Here is a 24079-nt window from a genome sequence, read left to right as displayed (position 1 = left end):
CTGATGGTGACCTCACCTCACAGGCTCTATGGAAGGCCAATGAGGCCAAAAAATGTTAACACCTAATTGTATCTTGTGAAACATCTGAATATGACTGTTTTACATTGCAGTTCAGTCTCACGCTGAACTGTGTATTATTAATTCTGACCAATTTATATTAATATTAATTTGATTAGTGTGTATCTCTGTATTATTGGCAATAATTTCACCTGGGTTTTTTTTCCCACGTAAAGTGCCTTCAAATTACATTTGTTGTGGAGGGGTGGTGTAAAAATGATTTGAAGCATGGAGTCTGGTCATATTTTATACATTTTTAATTTTTGGATTGGTTACTACCTGTTGCTTGTTTGCTCTTTTTAACTGGACTTTCTATATAAGTTTCACATTTTAAATTAACTTTACTTTTCAATTGTATTATGCTTTATTAGGATATACATATATACACCAAGATTAAAAAACACACACATGGACTCCATTTGCCAATTAGATGACTTCTGAAGGGACAGGATTTTTGGGTGCAATGCTGAATACCAAAAATGCTTACAATTTTAAAATTCTTTTCCTTCTATTTCTTAATTATTTGTCACACAAAAATCAAAAATAAAACACTATGAATTATTAAAAATATTAGTTTCATTTGTAGGGTTATGCACCATATTTGTCTAAAACTCCTACAGTTAAAAAAAACTATTTAAAAGGCAAATTTCTTGTATTTCTCATTCACAGTTCATATTAGAAATAACTATATCTCAAATGACAAAGCTAATCTTTATGTTTTTATTAAATAAATTTTTTTTAAACAACTCATAATACAATATTTTTTTTTATCATATTATATCTAGACACATATGGAAGACAATATCAAAACTGAAGCTGTCAGAAAATTGTTGTAATGTTCTTCAGGTTATGCATCAAAATCAGAAGCAAAAAGTATAATTAAACAAAAGATGAGGGCTAAGTGACAGAAAGAATGGAATAAAAATAACAAAGGAAGGTGGTATCATCAGATTCAAAAGAGAAAAAGAAATGAGAGCAGAGAGGAGAAACAGAAGAGAGAAAATACTATTAGAAAGATTAAGATTTGCATATACTGCATTTAACAGCTTTTTACTCAGAATACAGCAACATAATACAGGAAAACATCAATATAGTGGAGAAAATGAGACAACAGAGCATATTATTTTAGTTTGTAGAATATATGAGATATAAATGAGATAAATGTAGGAGGAATTTAGAAAAAATAAATAAAGACACACTTAATTTAATAAATATTTTACAGGACAATTCATATAGTAAAAGTATTCACATCTTAATTAGCAGAATATAATAAAGCTTGTACTATAAATAATGACATTTTGAGCCATACTCCATATCAGTAGGTGGCAGTAATGAAAACGTATCGTTTGTTGCCAACCGCTAATAAAATTCAAGACGAAGAAGAAGAAGAAGCAGCAGCAGCAGCAGCAGCAGTAGAAGAAGAAGAAGAAGATGGAGAAGGCATCAGGTTATTCTTACTCCCGACGGAAGGTGGCGATATTTCAATCTTATAAAAAATGCTAGAACAAGACATGTTTTTTCCCCTTTGCTTCCTCACTGGGGGCTAATTAGCGCCACAGTTTTTCTTTGGAAATTTAGTGAAATAAACCCTAAAGCAATGTGAAATTTTTGAGCGACTTCTGTTGTTCTGCTGCTTTCCGACATGTCCGCTTTAAGGTAATTACTGAGGTTTGAAATGGGGCGCGTCACTTGGTGCTAGCAAGTGTAACGGTAAAGTAGCTTAGCTCACTGCTAGCGGAATTAGCTAACAGCTAAGCTAACGAGGAGCATAAATTAATCAAAAATAAATAATTTAAGCTCAGTTTGTAGCTTCCCTTTAATAGATAAGAAATTTAGTCACAAATATATATCGGTATGTTTCGGCGACAATCACTTCTATATAATCAAATTTTTCCTTTGACTGAGCTAAGCTCTGTGTTGTTCGATATTTTGATTATGAGATGCCTTGGTTTTATGGGTGTTCAGTGATTACAACTCCTGAATAACATGCTGTAGGGTAGTCTATAAAAACAACCATGGTCCATGGACCATGGTTATGAATAAGTTCTAAATAGCTTGTGTTCACTTAGATGTCCTATTATCTAAATTATTCTGGAAATTTAGACTTCTCTGCGCTTTTCAGAGCATTTCTTTACGAGTTGCTGACTTTTTTTTCCAGTATAGGTTGGACCTGCTGATCTGTTGTAGTTAGTGTAGAGTGTCATCATGGTTGCTTCGAGTGAATATAGTTTATTTTACTAGAGATGTACCATTCAGCTCGGAATGGTACCCCTATGTGGAAAACTGTGATTAGTTTTCCACACGGGTGCACAACATGTAGCAAATATATTGTTATTTCATTATTGAGGTCACAAAGAACTGTGCTGAATGAAATATTTAGAACTGGTATGCCTTCATGAGTATATATTCTCTACATTGTGCATGTCTAGGCCTCAAGCACTCTTAAAGAGATGACACTTTGAGAGGAATAACAAGCCTACATGGTGTCAGACTCAACATTTCACATGATTTTTAATAAATCAATTTCCGACTCCTGCTTCCATAACACCTTGTGTCCCCTTTGATGGCAAACCTCAGTAGTGTCAGTTTTGTCTGACCAATTGTTTTGTAATTATTGCATTGCAGTGTGTCAGGAAATTGCACTTTGCATGCTAACAATGTATGAAACCACATGTATGGATTCTTGTTGTGTAGATGCTCACATCTGATTTGAAACTTCCCTTTCTTTTGGATTAAAAACTGCTACAGTATCAAAAAATATGTATTTTTTCTCTTTATTATATCATGATTTGCTGGGGGGGGGGGGAATGCAGTTTTTCAAAAAATCTGAATCAGCAGGTCAGACCACAAAGAAAAGAACAATATTGGCTAGAAAAGGCCAAAGATTGATTGAACCATTGTTGTAAATACTATGTTAAAGCAAAGTTTGAATGCATAAATATATGTAGCTGTGAGTTATGAGAAAAAGTGCTTTGTTGATGCTCAGCTGCAGTCTTTGTTGCCTACTGATTCCTTCTTTACTGGTGCGTGGTTGGCCACCACTCAAAAACATTAGATTGAAGTCTGTTTGCATTCCTTTTGTCTAAATATGCAGTTATAAGCCATGCATAGTTTGCTGCAAGAGGAAAAAATGTCCCTCAATTCTCTCTGAAGCATCCTTTAAAGTGGAGTAAGGCTGTTGGGTTTCATTCATTATTTGCTCTCTGATGATGAAAGATTTTAAAACATTGACTCTCAATATTCTAAAGGGACAAAAAAAATCAAAAATATATCAGTATCAATTGAGTTACAATTCATAGTGCTGTAGATAATAAATCTCTTGCAAACAGAAAAAATGTTAACCTTAAACCAGATTTTACGTTAAATGTGCTATTTTCCACTTTTCAGAGGAACCTCTAGCAACAAGCTGAATTTATTGGTCGACAAGCTTCATGAATATTTGGCTCATTCCAGCATTGAGGACAGATATGGCATTCCAACATCAGAGGATTATCATGGTACATCAATCAAAAGCACTGGAAACTTTGTAATAATATTTTTAAAAACATTATTAATTTTCTGTTTACAGGTCAGATAAACAAACAGTTTTCTGTGGAGAACTCAAGAGTGGATAATGTTACAGAGGTAAATATGCTTCGGATAGTTAATGTGTTGAACACTGTGGGAAAAACCCATAATCCCAACAAAATCATTATTCTTGACTGGTCATGTGATTGAAAACTATAAACTTCAATTGGTGACATTTGCAAATTCCAAAAACAGTTCAGTGAAATTAGGATTTTTAGCTTTGCAGTGTCTATTTTTTTTATGTTTTCGCATATTGTTCCTTGAACTCATATTATTAAATGAAGTCATTACTGTTAAACAGCACAGCTTTACTACTTCATTAAAAAAAAAAAATCAAATTAGTATAATGTAACATAAGGTAAGTTTTTCTAATTTGGGAAATATTTTTGAAATTTGTAAAAATAAAAATTCTTGTCACAAATATCTGAAGCTTAAGTAGCTTAATTTTCTACCTCACCTATACCTACAGCAAAATAATTTAAAGACCAGCATATCTATCTACCATCCACATGTTGTCTAATCTTGGAATAGCTAATAAAAACATCTTGTTTTTATATCTTTCAACTATAGCATTTAGTTTATTAAATCTGCTGCATTTTTGTAAACTTAAACATGCAACTTGTTTATGGCTTAAAAAAATAGAAATTCCCTGAGACTAAACCTACAATCACTTATTTTGCAGGCTGGTTTGGACACTAGATATTCGAAAAGGTGAGTTTAATGTTCATTTCTACCAGAAAAGTTAATGTAAAAAGTTTATATTTACCACTCAAATGGAAAAATTCTGCTAGTAAGGGAAAATATTTAAATTTCGACCATGGTAATTGTTGTTTTTCCTTTTTTCTATTACAATTTGTTGGATTTCTGATGTGTTATAATTGTTGGAAAGTTTTGTAATTAGTATTTTTTACTTCTAATGATATTTTAGAAAACCTTCAGTAGTTGTAAAGCACTCCGGACTGGATGAATCTGGCGAATCAAATGCAAGTGAAGACTTTGAGATGCCCGTCAGCTCAAATGGTCACCTTGACGTCACTAGACTGCCTAAAGGTAGGTGTTGCAGTTTTTCCCTGCCAACCCTCTTCTGCTTTGTTGTTGGATTTAACCTCTTGCTTTGACAGGTACAGTTCTGGTGAGACCTGAGCCAGTGGACAACGGAAGAGATGAATTCAGAGGTCCAGAATTTCGTAGTCGCAAGCCAGGGGTACTTCGGAAAGAGTTTTCAAGGAAACGTGCAGGTTAGCCTCTACAGAAATTAAATTCTTCTTATTTTTATGAGCAATAGAGGTAATGTTATTAATAACCCATTTGTGACCTTAGTAATTTGATTAAATTAAAAGAGCAATGTTTTGTGGTCTTATACAAGAATTCATTTTGTTGTTGGAAAGTGGATTTTTCATATCACTTTATGTATAAAAACAATCTTTTGTCAGTTTGTTTTAAAAGATCTCACTCTTACGTTGCTATTCAGTCGTGTTTTCAAGTAGATTAATGATCCAACAATTGATTTATATAATAGCGTTGTCGCTAATGATAGAGTTGTCGTTTCCCAGGAGGGCAACATGTGGGAATTGTGTGTTGTACTGCGTGTGGTCGACAAGTTAACCACTTCCGGAGAGATTTCCTTTATCAACATCCGGTTCTGAAAGTGCTTATTTGCAAGGTAAGTCTGAGTCCTGGCACCTAAGAACAAGAAAATAATCAAAGCAAAAAAAGATTATGAATAATTGAATCATTATAGTCAGCTGGTTAGCATCATTGGTAAACATTCTTAATAGCATGTTGTGTTTTTTATTTTATGATGATGATGGAGTGATTATCAGAATATTTTGATTTACTGGAGTAAGGTTATTATTGTTAATATAAAACATTCCCACTTTGCTCCTTTTCTGTTTCTTTCTTTATAGCAAGCTCTGGAACAAATTTTGGATACAATTTTCAGACTGACTCTGAATTACTTGCATTCACTGAATTTTACTCAGGTTAATTTGATTTATAGTGTTGACAGACAAACCGTAATTAACCTGCTTTCATAGTAAAATATGAAATAATAAAATATACGTCTTAGAGTCTTTCAGTCTATCTTAGAATATAACAATTTATTAAAAAATCCATACTGCATAAAAAATATATAAATTTTCTGAGAAACTAGTTTTGTACCTAGTGTGTCTGAACAAAATCATTGTAGTTAAAGAGCTTTTTGATTATATTGTAATGGAGTTGTTGAGTTTGTCTCAGAAATTCTCCATTGATGTCTTACACGGTTCAACAGAACCTTCTGGTCTTTACCTGTTTACCATTGCAAACTTAAACCTACATATAAATCTTCAAATTGAGCAAAACTTTGCCACAGTTACATCAAGAAGAAACTATTTAGGCTTTATTTTTCTGTATAGCACTCTGGATGATATATTTTGCATTACCTTGCAAATAAACTGTGCTACACAAACAAACTTGCCTTAAATCTACCAGTGATTTGAGCTTTTGTTCTACCTCCATGAAGCAAAGACTTCTTAACTTGGAATGTCATCAGTCTCATAGTCAGTATTTATGCTTTGTTTGGTATATTGAGGTTGGGCAGAAAGTATATTTATGTAGCTGTAGATTAAGAGATGGAGGTGTCTGTACGCTATTTTATGTCGGTAAAGTTTGGCTGTATAAACAACAATGGAAGACCACAGAGTTTTTTTTTCTTGTGGTACAGTACTGAGAAACTTTGACCTATATAAAATATGTAACCCTTTGAAGATTTAAATATGGAAGTCATAAATGTCTAAGTTTCCAAACAACTGGTAGATTTTGATGACATGCTCAAACTAACAATTTGTTTTGTTTCATTAGTCATGCTACAATTATTACTCCAGTGACGATATAAGTAAGGATAGAGATGGCATGGATGAGCAGTGCAGGTGAGATTTCTTGTATGTAGTACACTATTTCAATAGAAATATCCAGGATATAACACAATAAGCTGTTTACCTCGTTCGCTATGTTTTCCATGTAGGTGGTGTGCTGAAGGAGGCAACTTGATCTGCTGTGACTACTGTAGTAATGCTTTCTGCAAGAAATGCATTCTTAGAAATTTGGGCAGGAAGGAGCTCTCCAGCATCTTGGAGAGCAAATGGTATTGCTACGTGTGCAGCCCAGAGCCGCTTTTTGACCTGGTGATGGCCTGCGACACCGTCCTGGAAAATGTGGAGCCCCTGTGGCCTCATCAACGGAGGAGGAACCGAGCGGAGCCAGAGAAGTCTGAACTGTACCGCATACTGTCACAACGCTCGGCTCATAACATTCCTTTGGATAAATGGGACCACAGTGGCATGGACGGAAATGTGATCTTTAACTACAACAATCTGCAAGTTTCTAAGGATGTTACTAAAAAGGCAAAACATCTGGTAGACTCAACAAACGCCTTAAACCAAACATTCATCAGTTTCATTGAGACGGTAACAACAAACAAGCCTACGCCCAGTGTTCGTGCTGTGTATTTGAACTCCTTTTTAGCTGTAGTGAAAGGCCTGCGAAAGTCTCTCACCGCACTGGAAGACAGCCTTAAGGAGGAATTTAGGGACCTGGATGTCGGAAGCAATTGGGAAAATATCCTCAGAAGTGACTGCAAACGTCTTATGAGAAATTCAGACATTGAGCTGGATATGTCTGATAAAAGATGCTTAAGTAACTTGCAGAAACTGGCATCTGAGCACTTTGAAGACAATGACGCTGACTCCAAAGGATACATTGACCTCACAAATGACTGTTCTGAGAAGGAACTAGATTCAAGTTCTGAAAACATCGGCCTGACGTCATCTTCAAGTGAGGTTGACATGTCTAAAAAGCTAATTGTACAACTTACACCTGTACCTATGGAGCAGAAAGAATCAGCCAATGTCCCAAAGTTGGACGAAAACTTCCCTGAGGAGGAAAATAAATCTAAGGAAAAGGATGCATCGGAAGAACAGGTTGTTGGAAGTCCTAAAGATGAGAGACAGATGAGCATTGACACTGCTAGTACACCTATCTTGCTGAAGGAGAAACAAGGCAACAGACGATCCCCTCGTTTGAAGACGACTCCGTTGCGGAGACAAAGTGACATCACGATCAAACCATCCCTTTCAGGTGTAGACAGCGAGAGTGACTCTGAACCTGAGGAGACCCCTGACACAGTGCCTGCCACGGGCAATGATGAGCAAAATTTGAGCCGGTCAAGAGATGATTCAGATTCAGATGAAGTACCTGCCGCCCTTCTTGAGCGGGCAGCGATGACTCACAGCTCAGACGAACCTCAGAGTGACGAAGATGGAAACCAAGCACCTCCGGACAAGGTGGCCAAGAAATGCCTGTTTTGGCTCACCAAGAACAGTCCGATGTCGCCGGAGAAGCTGCGGCGAAAACGCAAGATGCTGGACCGCTCATCTGAATCGGAATCGGGCAGCAGAGTAGTTAAAGCTCGACAGGAAAGTGGGACAGATTTCTCAAGTGATGATCAAGACTCTCAGAAGGAAATACAACACTTAAATACGGTGAGGTCGATCGGGAAGCCTCATCTCATGAGAAGAGAAGAGGAAGGTGTGGTGAGAAAGCAGAAGAGAATGCAAGCTAGCGAGTCTAAAGGGAAACGCCATCAGGATGTGACTGATTCATCATCCTCGTTGAGCGATGATGAACAAGAAGATGACTCTGGCAGCGACGTAAGTGATCAGAAGATGAAACCGATCACAGAAAATGTTACATCACTCGGAGTAGCAGCATTCCAACAATCCTCAGGTGAGTTTTTCTAACCTGTCTGCTATTACCTTTTCTTACTGAACTTATATTTTTTATTATGAATAGGCCCGTCGCGATAAACGATAAGTCAATTAATCGCATGATAAATGAAAGTTATCGACCTCATTTTAATTTATCGGCCTTTTCTCTTTCTATTGATGACGCTGGACGAAAAACGCGTCATATGTTGTGTTTAGTTTTTATTCAAATTCATTTTTTGTTAACTGAGACCGAGAGTCCATTTTATTTTAGTTTTTGGTTGTTTTGTTTATTTTGTTTACCAGTGCCAGTGTTAAGTGTTCTTTTGAAAGTAAAGCGTATTTATTTTTGGCAGGATATCTCTTGCATTATTATGTTATTACCATTATATCAGTTTAAAATGGTCTTCAACAATATTATCATTTATTGCAATAATTTTTGAGACAATTAATCGCTCAGCAAAATTTGTTATCGTGACAGGCCTAATTATGAATAGTAAACTCATTTCTAATTTAAATATTACTGTAGGAATATTAATCGTGAAAGGTAAGTTGCAAGTTGGATTTACCAAACTTAGGACAGAAATGAAAAAAAAAAATTTGAGATAAAATCTTCAGAAACTCGTTCATGCACTGGCGGTTTCTGATGTGGGCGAAGGCGCAAGGCGCAAGAATTGCCTTTAATGGTTTATAGCTAAAACCTATTACAATGTTTCATTAATCCTTCTTATTATGCCACTGTAATGTTTTTGGTTATGTAGTTTTTTTTTCTCCATGTGAAGCTCGTTTGAACTGCCTTGTTGCTGAAATGTGCTATTGTTATATTAAAAGATACTTTTACAAGTATCTAGATGAGAAGAAGTAACAAATTTATTCAAGTATAAATGTGAAGGTTAGGTTTGTTATGCACCAAAAATTTTGTGGAGCACAACACAGATGGTCTTGCCATTTGTCTTTTCTTAAGAAAATTTGTTTGTGTGTTTGATGTTAAAGAGAAGACCTTTGATCCTGATAAGCTCTGGATACGGGAAAGTAACACAATGGTTAGTCACCTCTGGCATCTCATCGCATTAAGAATTCATCCCCTGCTGTTTTATGACACTGAAGGGTTTGTCTGTGTGAGGCCTGTTGACCAATCTTATTACAAGACTATTTGTGTAATCTAAAAGAAAAGAGACGTACGTAACATTTATAAAACGGTATAAAATTACACCATAAAGATAAACTTGACAAAGAGGCAATAAAGAGGCATGTGATAACTCTGGATAAGCTGCAGAGATCTTTAGCACATTGGGCGAGATTGAATAGAAAGACAAATATTAGTTGTGGACTCTGCAAATGTGGCAAGAACAAAAGCCGGAGTTAAAAGACTGGCATAAGAAACTTAAATGCCACAAGCCATTTACGTTAGCCATATAAGAGAAAGTAAGGGGCACATGTGGAATATGAAGGTACTCTGGTCAGATGAGACTGAAAAATACATTTCTGACCTACAAACAAAACATTGTTTGGCTGCATCCCAACACTGCGTCTTGCCTTGAACAACATTTGTGGTGGCAGTACAAGAGAACTATTTAAAGCACACAGTCAAGGCTACAACAGACTGGTGTTTACTTCTAAGCATATTCATGTGTTAGAAGGGAATTGTCAAAATCCAAACATAAATCTAATTGGGGTTTTGTGGAAAGACTTGATAATTGATGTGTAGAGGGTCTCCGTGAATAAATCTGACTCGCCTCGAGATGTTTTACAAAGAAAGATAAACAACTTTCATTCTTTATATGTCTAAAGCTTGTAAAACGTATTCCATAAAACTTACAGCAAGTTTGTCTTTCAAAGCACCAATTGCTTTGAAAGACAAACTATTGACTTAGTGGTTTGTAAATAAAGGAGTTTCTATATTTCACTCTGAACATAACCTTGTGTCCTGTGTCAGTTATTACCCTTGTTCTGGGTAATAACAGACTTAATCTGCAAATTATATTTTCTTCTTTTCCCCCAAGGAGATGAAGAGCAGTCTGGGCCCTCATGGGCAGCAGAAGATGATGAAGATCCTGAAAATAGGTACGGTTCTAAAAGCCCGGAAGTTGAGTTTGTAAGAGAGTATAACTGTAAAAGAAAGGATGCAACTCCAAATCCTGGTTTCCGCGCCAAATCTGGAAACATCAAAGTCATTAGAACTGAGTTACGGTCTTTTCAGACACGGCCAAAACGTAGCTGCAGGGCTCCTACAGTCAAATACACATTTTAGCAGAAGAACTTCTACAGATACATCAACTTTGTGACTTTTTATGTAGATTGTCTCTGTCTTAAATTGCCTTTATAAGAAATAATCTAATTACAAAAGTTAAATACATTATTTGCAATATACTATTTCTTTCTCTTCGCTGTATGCTTGGATAAGTCCAGTAGTGGACCTTAACTTGCAGGAGCATAAATTCAAACAAGTGAAGTTTTTTTTTTTTTTTTTACCTTTGCCAACTAGTCTGTTTATGAAGCACAGATTTGTTTTCATTTGTTGTGATTTGATTTAAGTAAAATATCATTGAATCTGTTCACAATGTGCATATGTTTTATCCACCAGTGACAGTACCTAAAGCAAATTGAATTTTATTTACAGATTAAGTATAAAGTTTGAAACCTGCATGCAAAAATGTGATATGTCTTTTATTACAACAGAATGCAAATTGAATTTAATATATTTAGAAAATACTTGAAAATGCAGATTAAATTTTATTTTGGAGAATTGGAGAAAGTCAGGTGTAGTTGCAGGTCTGTTGAAAACTTTATACTTCACCTGGGCCTTAATTGTGTCATGATTCTGATGTGAATTAAGTTTTGAGAAGATCATACAATATCCATTTCAAAATTAATTTGAATGATTTCATTCAATTTTTGATACATGTTGTTTTCTAAAGTTTGATTGTTTTCACCATATATACATCTTTTACTTTCTCACCTCATGTTACAATAGGCCAACATAGTTGAAATTGACACTGATGCATTAATGCCCATGTTAACGGTAATTGTTTGTAATTTGCTAAAAAGGACCTTTTTCATACAACAATCTTGGACAAGTTTGCTAAAGAATTAGCCTGACTCTTACCAAACATGCATCAACAACTGATGATTACTGGTTTTGAGTTTTATTAGCATTGTAAGGAACAAATCATACAACCGTTGTTGGTTTTACTTCCTGAGTAATAGTCCTGATTTAACTGTGAAATGCTTTCATCATTTAACCCAACGGCGTATTTTTTCTTGACCACCGTGAATAATAATTTCAATGTGACTTGATAATACTGACACTCAGTGTGTTTATGCAGCTTGTGTGCTGTCGGTCACAATACAACATAATAGGCGTAATGATACATCAGCTCTGAAGGCGAGGTAATACACATTTGGGTTCATATTAGTTAAACCTTCATTTCATCAGGCAAAACATCAACCACAATTTCTTTTTTATGATGTTAGTCTGAAAGTGCTAAAACACTTAAAAGGGGAGAGCACAACAAAATTTACATGCATACAATTAGCAGTATGTTCATACAGCAAAAACAATTGCAATTTAGTGTATCAGTTTTAGTATTTCTAAGCAGAGGTGATCAAAGGCAGTCATGACTCATTTAAAATTGTGAAACAACCCTTTAGCAGATGCCAACATCAGTTTAGTAGGTGACCTAAAGCCAGTCACCTTTTTCTCAGTGTTAGCAAATCATTCTATTCTTCTCAGTCACTCTGTCGCCATGTCTTTATCGACTGTCAATCCAAAAATGCCGCCTGATAAACAATTTTAAAAAGTGGGAGCTTTTTCTGTGCTTTCTTTTTAGCTAGTCTGACATGCTAGCTTTATTAGCTCTGTCAGCACAAAAGGACAACTTGAGAACTACTTCCTTTGTCTCTTCAGAGTAAGAATCTCAAGGATTATCATTATCAGAGCTTATATTTCCTTCCTACAAGAAAAATATGTTCTAGGAACTAACAACTATTTGTTTTCTCATGATAATTCACTATTTTCCACATTCTCAGTTTCTCTAGTAGGAGTGTGAATGACGCGTTCGAGCTGCAAGTTGCAGCACAGTGAGATTTGCTATTTATTTCAATGCAAACTACTCTTGGTAGCACAAACCCATGACGGTGCATTACTTTTCCATTTTACGCATTTAAGCACACTTAAATAGAGTCCTTGCTCAGAAGCAGAAATGCTAATAGTGAATACCAGAAACGTTCACTACGTTCTATTAACACAACGACATTAGATAGAAAATCTTTGGTCCCTTCAACCCAAAGTTTTCGGTTGGAACCTCCAACTTTGTGTCTGCTTTTTCCATTTCTAAATATAAGCTTGAAAATAGCAAACATTTGAGAATGTTGAAGATGCTGTTCGCTTTACAAAGATGCTGCACTGCAAGAAAGATTTGCCTTTCTTTTCATAGTGTTGCATATGAAGCAGGTTCAGCAGTTTCTTATGCAGTTTTCTGTTAAATAAGACGATCAGAACTGAATTTTTTGTCTCGAGAGTTTTATTACATCATGTTACAACAAAGAGAACAATATCGTAAGCAATGTTCCTCAGAGCCGTGGCTGCTTGCAGGCGGACACAAAATTTCTACTTTGTTTTTTTAACCCACACATCCCACTCCCACTCTCCAAGATGACCTTCACATACCAACGCTTGGAGTAAGGCTCCATGTTGCCACACTTTGTTGATACCTTCCAGACACACACTGTTTTCTTTTACCTAGTGATTAACTGTTACATGCAAAATGAAGAAAATACAAAATCAAAAGTTAAATTTTTTATTACAAGTTCATACATATACTGCTTCACATCTCTTGTTTTGCCTTTAGTCTCTTCTCTAAGAAAACTTTGACCTGTCAGGACTAGATAAATCGTTCTGAGGATTGTGTTGCAGTAGGAATGTTGGTAATAAGTAGTTTAGTCTGTGTGGCAAAATCCTGCTTCCCATACATTTATACACCTCACCCTTCTTCTTTTCTCTTAATATTAATTTAATTGAGAACCTGTGAAATAGTTTATAATACTGTTATGAAGAAACTTACTCTAAATGAATATATGAATTTTAAATGAAGCGTCTATGCAATATAAAGTCATATCAATGAAGCAACAAGACTGAAAACATTTTATAAACTATGATTATTGGTCAACAATAGCACCCACACAATTGCATTAAATACAAGCTCATGTTGTTACTCTGCAAAGTTTTTCTAATAAGGGTTATGCATAACTTTTTGTTACAATTAATTAGTTATTTATGATATACAATTTCTTACCAAAGTAAAACAAAAAGCGTCTTTATGGAGTTCTTTACATAGAGAAATTGAATCTAGATGGCACAATCCATCTTTTATTTATATACATAATTTATTCATATTTCATTCATATTTAAATATTTGGTCGACTCTTGTCCAAAGCAGGATTTCCTGACTCTTTCCTGAACTGGTGTTTTTCATGTTTTGCAACCACTTTCTATACACAGAGTATACATTTCTGCTGACCATTAAAAACCAATCCCAATCCAAATTCTGCTTAACTGGAAAACCAATCGTTTTAACTGCAGTTACGCAGGTGAAGACTTTTTCTTCCAGGTCAGTCCTTTCAGAAATTACTGGCAACTTTGTATATACTGGGAATTGAGAGTGGGCTGTGAAACACGACTTTTAAAATGTAAAGCAACCTAAACTTCCACAATCCCTTTAACGACATCCATGTTTGTTTCTCGTGTTTTTCCAGGTTGGATTTTCTGACAGCACAGCAGTGAAAACAATGCTGTTAGGAAACTGTCGCGTAATCTGGGATTTTAGGCCTCTATCTATCTGTCTGTCATCCCTCTGTTTTAGCTGTAGTGGTAGTGCTAGTACATGTAGATGAAAATGGTCAGCAGAAATGTAAACTTCATATTGTTTGTGGTTTTTTGCTTAAACTTAAAAAAGGATATTGTAGAAACGAATGCGGTTGTCCCGGGCAACCCATGAGTGTTAGTGATCCTCACAAGTGTTTGCTATTTAGATTGTCTTTTTTTCCAAGTTAAATCAAGACTGAAGGTGCTCGTCTTTTACCTCTGCTGTAACTACTGTACTGTATTATTATTTTTTTTTATGTTAACATATTCAGATCTAATCATCTTATGACACTTGTGAAAAAAACTGGGTGTGGCCAGCATTTAAACCCCATCTTCAGATCTGGGTCTGACCTATCTGAGAACTTTGGCACGATAAACTCAAAGTCCATCTCATGAAGTACGGACTTCTGGTATTTACTGCTACTAGTCGTTACAGGAGCTCATGTATATATTCCTTGTAGCTGTACATACTTTTGATCCTTCCTAACACCATGTAGTATTGAAACCAAACGCTTTTTACATTTGTAAACCGGCCTTATTTATTTTTTATTACTTTTTGGGATCATTTCCTCTTTTTGTTTTGTTTTTACTTTCCATCAGCGATTGAAAAAGCCGGCGAGGTAACTTTTTATTCTACGTAAAATTTTTTTAAAGAGACTTCTCAGTTATGCAGTTTTGTGCCTTTAAAAAAAAAATAAAATAAAATTATGGAACACTTTTTTCTTTATGAATTTAAGTTTTCGACCCCTTTGTTCAGAGCTGAACATTGCTGATCAGTATTTTTGAAAAGGTTGAGAGTAAATTGAGCTACGTTTGAAATCATTGTGACTTTTCACTTGGGGGGAAAAAAAAACTGTTGCAAGCATGAAAAAAAGACTTGTGATCCCCTGTTTTGCTTAAAACAAGAAAAATGCAAAGAGTTTTTTTTTTTTCGTTTTTATTTTGTCTGTGAACATTAATTGCTGTAATAAATATTTACTTTAAAAATGCCTCTGCCTCTCTATTTCTTATGTTTCTAACTTTTGTAAAAGTTTAAGTTGGAACATCAGCTGAAATTTCTATAAAAATAATGACTTCAGCTAGTTTGTTCACACCATTTTTACTTTTTACGTTAAAGCAGTGCAGGGACAGCCATCAGCAAAGTAGCAGACATTTTTATAGAGATTTCATCCACATTTCCCTCCTTTGTTGTTGCTATTTATCTCTGATTATACATTAAATCTGTTAAAATTATTGAAGTAATTGTAAAGTAAACTACAGGTGCCTTTTTCCTTGTGTTCTACTTTTAAAAGAATCGCTAAGCAATTGCTATTGGCCCAAATTAAAGCCAACCTCTCTTCGGATGGGGACATTTCTTCCGAAGGGGAAACTCAGGAGGATCAGTCTGAATCAGATGGCGACGGGGAACCTAGTCAAGGCAATGAGGATGATAATGCAGCAAATACTCGCAGTAAGTCTTTTAGCTTTTTGTAAGAAGAAGCAAATCCAGGTTTTAGTGCTGATTCAGCACTAAGCGTAAAGTATCCACCTGGATTCCTACCTGTTTGTCAGGTAGATATGATGGTAGAATATATTTCTGTGCAGGAGAAGACCTGGTTTCAGAGACATCAGACAGCATGCTTGATGAGCCAAAGTCCAGGCACCATCTTCTTCGCCACAAACTCACATTAGATGAGGGAGCTTCCAGTGACAAGACAGAACCTGAGGGTGAAGTAGGGATGCAGAAGAGCAAAAGAAGAACCATGAGGAAACGTCTGTTTTGTAAGCGAGCGCACAAATTACACCAATATAGGTGGAGGAGGAATGTAAAAACGCTGCTCTAATGTTTAGTTTTTATCTCTTGTCAAGCTGGTAGTGAGATTTGTAGTGAAGGTAGTGAAGAGACGGAGATGAGCGAGGAGCTGAGTGAGTCCGAGGATGAGGCTGCTGAAGATGAGATCGAGAGGTAGATTTCATTTTAACCGTTGTTTTTGGTAGTAAAATCCTCACAAATGAAGGGGAAAAAACCAAACAGTTTCAACATTGTTGCTCCTGTGTTGCCGGAAATAAGTTCATGTAAACACACGATGGAAATCAGGTTAAAGACACATTTGAACTGTTACTTTTCAGGTTGGAGGGATCGCACAGTATTTTTCATAAACTTTTAATCCAATATAAATTTTAATTTTATATTAAAAATAAAATGTTTATATTTTAAATAAAATAAAATATTAGAAATTAAAATATACATTTTAATTTTATACTGAATTTCTCAAACAGGTTCAAATGTTTACATACTCACACTTTGTAGCTCTAAACTGTTTGTTTGGGATCATTGTCCTGCCGCATTTAAATCAGTGCAGCTAAAAAATTTATAAAAATAAAATTGCACATCAAAGAGTAAAAAAAGACATTAGTAATAGTATTTTTATTACTTCTAATTGTAGATAAATTGGTATGCATAGAGAAATGTCAAATTATTTTCTCTTCTTGCACCAGATCAAGCAAACGAGAAAAGGAAGCAACTTGTAGTATTGAACTGAACAAGCAAGTGCCCTGCATTTTATTGTCCGACTCCAGTATTGAGAAGGTAGCAGCCTCACTTCTTTTTTACTTCACATACCTGACGCCTTTATCTCCAGATTTTATCTTTGGGTTGAGGAAAATGAGGTCTTTTATTTTACTTTGTGGGGGTTTTGGGGAAACTTGAGCAGAGTGACGAGGAGGATGTAAATGAGGAGAACAGCGAAAGTAAAGGCACCCCAAAAGGACGCAAAAAGATCCGCAAAATTATCGACGACGAGAATCTCCGTGCTGAGACTCAAGAGGCCCTCAGAGAGGAAGAGGAGAGACGTCAGCGTTTGGCGGATAGATCGCAACAGATGGAGGACTGGAGAGAGGTACAACCATTATTCCTATAAACTTTAATTTGAAAGTTAAACTTGCTAGTTACATCTTTGACTGTTGACAAATGCAGGCTTCACATAGATTTGGCTGTGTTTTTTCTTATTCTTAAGAAATCTGCTGATTGTTTGTCATTGCTTACCAGATAACTGTAATCCCAGATGAGTTGTCTCAAGTGGAATGTCCCGTCACAACCAAGCTGGTCCTGGACCAGGATGAAGAGACCAAGATGCCGCTTGTTCAGGTGCACAGGAACCTGGTTACGAACCTGAAGCCTCACCAAGTGGACGGTTAGCTTGTGCTCATATTCACACTCTATTTGACTGCTGATTTTAGCTGCAAGTGCACCTGAGTTAATCAATTATAATTTTATTTCAGTTTTTCACTTGAAAAAGATAAATATATTAGCTTTCTGCTCTCCTAATTCAAATGATTACCGGTCAGTCGGTTCGTCTAGAGTCTATAGATCTGAGTTTACTTTTTCAATTGAATTACTGAAATAAACATTTTGGTGACATTGTTACCCAGGGTTCCCAAACTGCAAAGGGCGGGTGTCCTGCAGCTTTTAGAGCTTAGAAATTACTCATTGGATTAATTGGATTAATCAGAGTAATCAATTATTGAAATAATCATCAACCAATTTTAATAGTTAATCGTAAACTGGAGTGTATAGACTCAAAAGGCCATTTGTAGCTGTACAAAAAACAAATCAAGATAAAGACACCTTTGTCTGTAAATATGTCTTGGCCTGAACTAAACTGAGTGAAGCTAAAACTGTGACACGCAGTTTTAGCTTCACTCAGTTCAGTTTTACTGAATGAATATGTTATTGCATTGTAGGCAATAAAATGTTTATTTTCTTTTTTAAAAAGGGAATTGATTTTTTAAAACCTTTTAGTGTATTTCTAATATTGTATAAAAAAGTCTAAAAAAAATCAGTAGAAAGAGTAATTTTTAAAAATTTGATTAATCATTTGTCAGAACAATGGCTAGATTAATCGATTACTGAAGTAATTGTCAGTTGCAGCCATTGATTTATTTAAAACACATCTAAAACTTGCAGGACTCTGCCCCTAGAGGAACATGAGGAATTTCACACTTATGTTCTAATCGATTGCGGTCGCGCCTCTATATTTTGTAGGAACCTCAGAAAACACGAGTGAAATGTTTCCTACAACATCAGTGTTATGCTCTTCTAGGTGTCCAGTTTATTTGGGACAGTTGCTGTGAGTCTGTGAAGAAGGCCAACTCTTCCCCTGGATCAGGCTGTATCCTGGCGCACTGCATGGGTTTGGGAAAGACTCTGCAGGTGAGGAACATTTATGCCTTCAGGACTCAGGAATTACATTTTTAGACCTTTCATTGTTGAAGGGAACCAAACATATTAAACTCATAATGTTGCCATTTGCAAAAAAAGACTCCAGCACTCTTCCTGAACTACTTTCACTGTCATCTTTAATCTCTCTTCCAGGTGGTGGCCTTCCTTCACGCAGTGCTGCTGTCATCAAACCTGAAGTTCAGAACAGCCTTGGTGGTTTGTCCACTTAATACCATCCTCAACTGGGTCAGCGAGTTCAAGAGATGGCAGCACAGCCTTGGAGAAGATAGAGTTAAGGTATGACAGATAAATGACCGTCGGTCCATATGTTGGGATGATACAAACACACTTTTTGTTCCAGGTTTCAGAGATGGCTAATGTGAAGCATCTCCCGGAACGTCTTAGAGCTGTGCAGACGTGGCAGAGAGACGGAGGGGTCATGATAATAGGGTATGAGATGTACCGCAACCTGTCCCAGAATTCTAGCGCCACCAACGAGGAGTACAACAAGGAGCTGAAGAGCGCATTAGTAGATCCAGGTACGCTAGAGGAATGGCCATTATGTAGTGCTCTCTGGCTTTATTTCTCAGTCATTTCCTCATTTATTGTTGTTTCCTTTTCAGGTCCGGACTTCGTGATTTGTGACGAGGGTCACGTTCTGCGTAATGAATCGTCACGCATCTCTAAAGCCATGAACGGCATCAAGACCCAGAGGAGATTGGTGCTGACGGGTACACCGCTTCAAAACAACCTCGTTGAGTGTAGGTCCTCAAATAAAATAATGCTAGCCCGGCTAAAACACGCTGCTTATGAGGTTTTATTGTTAAGTTACTTTTTAGAAGCTTTAATTGACACTCTTCTGACCTGTTGTGCCTTTGCAGACCACTGCATGGTAAATTTCATCAAGAAGAACCTCCTGGGCTCCCTGAGTGAGTTCAGAAACCGCTTCATCAACCCCATCCAGAACGGCCAGTGTGCCGACTCCACCCCAAGAGACGTGCGGATCATGAAGAATCGCGCTCATGTTCTCCATGCGGTTTTGGCTGGATGCGTGCAGGTACGGAGAACAACAACAACATGCTGGGTGGTTGTTGTATGCTACGTTTTCGCTTTCTGAAAGTTGAGTCAATTTTCTGCTTTCTAGAGAAGAGATTACTCAGAGCTAACTCAGTTTCTGCCTCCAAAACTTGAGTATGTGCTGCTGGTGAGGATCTCTCCACTTCAGTATAAGCTGTATCGCTACTACCTCGACCACGTTGCAAGTAAGGACATGTTTAACGCTGCATAAACACCAATGAATCAAACCCTACCTGAAAAATGCACTTTTGTAATTTATGCTTTTTAAACATATTGTAAACACACAACGCTGTAAATTATTTCCAGATGTAGGCGTTTTACCCAGAATCACATTAATAGAAAATGTTTTTATGTTTTTATTTCCAGGTGAGGGCTCAGCAACTAGGCAAAAACCCCTGAAAACTGGCGCCAACCTTTTCAAGGATTTTCAGGTCCTTAGCCGAATCTGGACTCATCCATGGTGTCTTCACCTCAGCGATCTCGGCAAAGAAAGCAGGAGGGTAGAGTAACCACACTGAATCAACACCTCACTCGTTTGACCTTGTTTAACTCATGTTCTCCATTTGACTACAGAAGACTTTTTATAAGAGGAATCAGCTTCAGATGATCAATGTGGAGACGATTGTGGCGGAGAGGTAAATTAGTTTTTTGAATGCTTTCACAGTTTTTCTTCACGATGATGATCAGAAAGCTTTTCTTCATCCTGTAATGTGTTTTTATCTGCATCTTTTTTTTTTCTTGCTGAAACAGTGGATTGAAACAGAACGAAGGAAATGAACAAAATGTCAATGGACAGAGTACCATGTCTACTGACAGACCCCAAACTGTCCGAGTGGTGGAAGGTATTACAGCAGCATGTCGCTGTACCTTGATGCTAAAACTTAGAAAAGTTTCAACCAGTTTCTTCTCTTTTCTGCTCTTTGTAGGTGAGAAATCATCCAGCAGCTCGAGGTGTCAGAGTCCCGTTGAAGCCTGGTACAGGCATCGGCTGTCTGAAAGTGATGCCAGAATCATGGAGCATTCTGGGAAAATGGTGCTCTTGTTTGAAATCCTCCGAATGGCCGAAAACCTGGATGACAAAGTGTACGATTCTTTTGTCACACCATACCGTTTTAAAACTTGAACTTTTACATATTTCTTCATGTACCAGACTAAAACTTCAACGTGAGATTTTATAGATCTGATTAAAAAAAACTGTAATTATATCGAAGATGATGCGTTGTTTACAGAATTTGTTGTACAAATTAAAATCAGATGACTTTAGAAGACCAGCGGTGACATTGGATTTTATTTAAGGTTGTCTTAGTAAAGGGGGTTAAACACAATTATCACTCTGCAGATTTTCATTTCAAACTAGACATCCTTTCCCTTCTCACATATGTGCCACTTTCAGTTTGTTTGCCTCAAGGTGTGTAAAAACTTTCAAAAGGTTCTGAAAGAGAATATATAAGCAGTATATTTGATCAGCTTTGCTGCTGTTCTGATGGTTCCTCACATCCAAACCTGTTTTTACATTCTTAGGCTGGTGTTTAGTCAGTCCTTGATCTCACTGAACCTGATTGAGGATTTCCTCGCAGCTTCTCACAATGCTAGAGACCCATTATTATCCATCAAAGGTAAGAAAGAAAAACATCCAGTTTTAGCTGGATGTTTTCCTCATTTGTTGTTGATTTTTGTGCTTTCTTAACTAATCAGAGGGCAGCTGGATTAAAAACGTGGATTACTATCGACTTGATGGCTCTGTCAGCGCCACATCGAGGAAGAAATGGGCGGATGAGTTTAATAATGCTGACAACTACCGGTACTCTTTGTCCCTTGTTGTTGATTATGCTTAAAAACAAAAAAACGTGTTCCCTACTGTAATTTAATTGTTTTGTTTAATGATTTCAGTGGCAGACTGTTTCTGATTTCAACGAGAGCCGGATCACTTGGGATCAACCTTGTGGCTGCTAACAGGGTCGTCATCTTTGACGCTTCGTGGAACCCTTCATACGACATACAGAGCATATACAGGGTGTATCGCTTCGGTCAGCTGAAACAAGTGTTTGTGTACCGCTTGTTGGCTCAGGTAAAGATTGGACCTGAATAAAATATATCTGAATAAATGCGTTAGCAAGTTATTTGTCAAATAATTTTTTAAAAATGGTCTGGCTGTCACCAGGGAACCATGGAGGAGAAGATCTACGATCGTCAGGTGACCAAGCAGTCTCTGTCCTATCGAGTCGTAGATCATCAGCAGGTTGAAAGGCACTTCACTTTTCATGAGCTGACTGAACTCTACACATTTGAGCCAGACCTGCTCGATGATCCAAACTCTAAGAAAAGCAAGAGACCGACACCGATTCTCCCGAAGGTGACTTCACCATCTTCAAATGATCACAGAAAGGCCAACATTTTTTAACCATTCGCGTTTGTTTCTCAGGACAGCATCTTAGCAGAGCTGTTAAAAATCTGTAAAGACCGGATAGTGTCTTACCATGAGCATGAATCCCTGCTGGACCACAAGCATGAGGAGGAGCTCAGCGAAGCCGAGCGCAAAGCTGCGTGGGCCGAGTACGAAGCCGAGGTAATGCTACTATCCTAAAAGAAGATTGATAAAGACATAGTTTACATCATACTGTTTATATCTTGTGCATTTAAATGTTTATTTTGTTTTTCACCAGTCAAACACAGTGAAACTCCCAGCCAGCTCAAGCCAGGACAGATTGCAGAAGAAGACCAATGAGCAGCTACTGGTATGAAAAAGGAAATGTAAACGTTATCTTGGAATTGATATGACTTATATTAGGAATAAAAAAAAACTTTCATGCGTCTTTGCAGGAAATACTCAACAGAAGCAGAGCAAATGTATCGCTAGCTTTCCTGACCCTGCAGAATATGAGGATTCCCTCTATAGAGGACTACAAGGTGCGACTGGTGAGTGAACTCAAATAGGACGTTTGGTTTGCTGAGGTTCGCAGCACGATCTCAGTTGGATGGCCAGCAGTGGGCGCCACCTTCCCAGCATCTGCACATGCATGAAAGCAAGAAAAAAAATACCCAGATGTATTCAGGGGACAACTGACTGATGAATGATTTGTGTTTTTGATATGGTAGTTGTGTGTCGCCCTTTCTAATACCACCCTGGGCAATCACCATATGGCTCATCATAAGAGTTTGTTAAAATTACAGGAGTGCTACAGGTGAAGGTTTGTCTGGTAAAATATTATTATTCCTCTCTTGGTTCCACAAACACTCACCTTCACATTTTAAGAGTCCATTTATTTTACCTCCAAAATTTGTCAAACAAATTAATGTATGGGGGTAACATAAAAGATGGATACAACAGAAAAGTAGGAAAGAAATAACAAGAAATAATATGCTATGTTCTTATTTATATTTATTCACATGTGAAAAATACTTAAATTTCCTACTTTTTCAGACAGCATAGAAACCCTGTATTTTCCTGCTTGAGGTGCTTGTAAGCTTTAGGAGCTGCTCCTTATGTGGGTAAAATACTGGAGATGTAACAGCAAGAAATAGACTGATAACTAACCAGATGTTCTAGTATTAATGTCATAGTGGAGATAAAGTAGTATTAGCTTGTTTTCAGGCTGGGAGGGGAACTATTATATATATCTGCTGAAATCTGAAGCATTAAAATCAAGACAAAATCTGAACGACTCACTATAGGACATACATACATGAACATATGCAGCTCGGCAGGAAAGGTTTTCTTTGCTTTGAGTTGGTTGTAGGCAGGTTATTGTCCATTTTAAAGTAGTAAATCACATTATTCGATGGTAATGTTGTTTATTAGAGAACTGGCCTTCAAGAAAGAATTTATATTTCACCTCTTATCCACTCTATCACAAGACTCTGAACTGAATAAAGTACGGTAGGTACAATAGAAGGAGACGTATTTTGAATATTCATTGACTGTGCGTCGTTTTCCTACAGCGGCAGCAGTACCCCTTCCTACCTGAGGTGGAGCTGCAGATCAAAGCTGAGCTTTGGAGACAATCTGACGTGAACAGACGGGACATCACACAGTCCTTTTATCAAGACTCTCTGGCGCAGCATCAGTCTGTAAGTCGCTGTATATTAGCGAATGTTCCTTGTCAGTACAACTTTGTACAAATGACCATGCTTACATTTCAATCCTCTTTTCTTAGCTCACGTTCCAGATTCAGGCCTTACTCAACAGTCGACGAACTCTTGTGAATCCCATTACTCTGAACACTTCAACCCAGCCTGGCTAGACGTGAGTGAGGGATCCAAGCCTTAATACAAACACGAATGTTTTGTTCTTTGCTACGGTAGTCACTTGGCTTCATTTCTTCTTTACTAAATAAGTGAATGTATAACTGCACCCTGTAGAAATTAGGGGAATCCTTAACACTGTCTTTATGCTGCATCACCATGTTAGCCAATGTGGCAGTTTGACTTGGACATGCTGTGCATTTTAAATTAAGATTGTTCACAAATGTTGTTTAGTTTAGGGTAGCTCCTTATTTGTTCCTGTTAAAAAAAACCTTTTCTTATAAAATAAACTTTTGCAGTGATACCTCTGATTGCAGTATCTGTATTTAA

General features: G+C 36.8%; 1 protein-coding gene across 1 annotated transcript; it reads left to right on the top strand.

The window, feature by feature from the left end:
• The first annotated feature begins 1518 nt into the window (after positions 1 to 1518).
• LOC116728155 (transcriptional regulator ATRX-like) lies at positions 1519 to 24053 on the top strand. The gene is made up of 35 exons (XM_032575991.1): positions 1519 to 1713; positions 3445 to 3554; positions 3626 to 3681; positions 4307 to 4335; positions 4553 to 4674; positions 4746 to 4862; positions 5178 to 5287; positions 6466 to 6533; positions 6629 to 8388; positions 10370 to 10430; positions 15522 to 15679; positions 15814 to 15990; positions 16078 to 16174; positions 16708 to 16798; positions 16923 to 17108; positions 17258 to 17402; positions 18312 to 18421; positions 18584 to 18727; positions 18792 to 18969; positions 19054 to 19191; positions 19312 to 19487; positions 19575 to 19692; positions 19874 to 20007; positions 20081 to 20142; positions 20258 to 20349; positions 20434 to 20590; positions 21029 to 21123; positions 21203 to 21308; positions 21398 to 21575; positions 21669 to 21860; positions 21930 to 22073; positions 22171 to 22242; positions 22328 to 22423; positions 23447 to 23575; positions 23662 to 24053. Exons 1-35 carry the CDS (start codon positions 1700 to 1702, stop codon positions 23746 to 23748), a joined length of 5709 nt encoding a protein of 1902 aa, XP_032431882.1. The 5' UTR covers positions 1519 to 1699; the 3' UTR covers positions 23749 to 24053.
• Positions 24054 to 24079: the final 26 nt, after the last annotated feature.

Source organism: Xiphophorus hellerii, chromosome 11 (genome assembly GCF_003331165.1).
Source record: "Xiphophorus hellerii strain 12219 chromosome 11, Xiphophorus_hellerii-4.1, whole genome shotgun sequence".
Lineage (NCBI taxonomy): Eukaryota > Metazoa > Chordata > Actinopteri > Cyprinodontiformes > Poeciliidae > Xiphophorus > Xiphophorus hellerii.
The sequence above is the reverse complement of the archived record's forward strand: the minus strand, read 5'-3'. Positions and strand labels throughout refer to the sequence as shown.

Excerpts from the sequence above, each read along its gene's own strand:
- LOC116728155 (XM_032575991.1), top strand. Across the intron at positions 19,192-19,311 it reads TCAAAACAACCTCGTTGAGT|ACCACTGCATGGTAAATTTC; the intron begins GTAGGTCCTCAA and ends GTGCCTTTGCAG. Across the intron at positions 21,576-21,668 it reads TGTACCGCTTGTTGGCTCAG|GGAACCATGGAGGAGAAGAT; the intron begins GTAAAGATTGGA and ends GGCTGTCACCAG.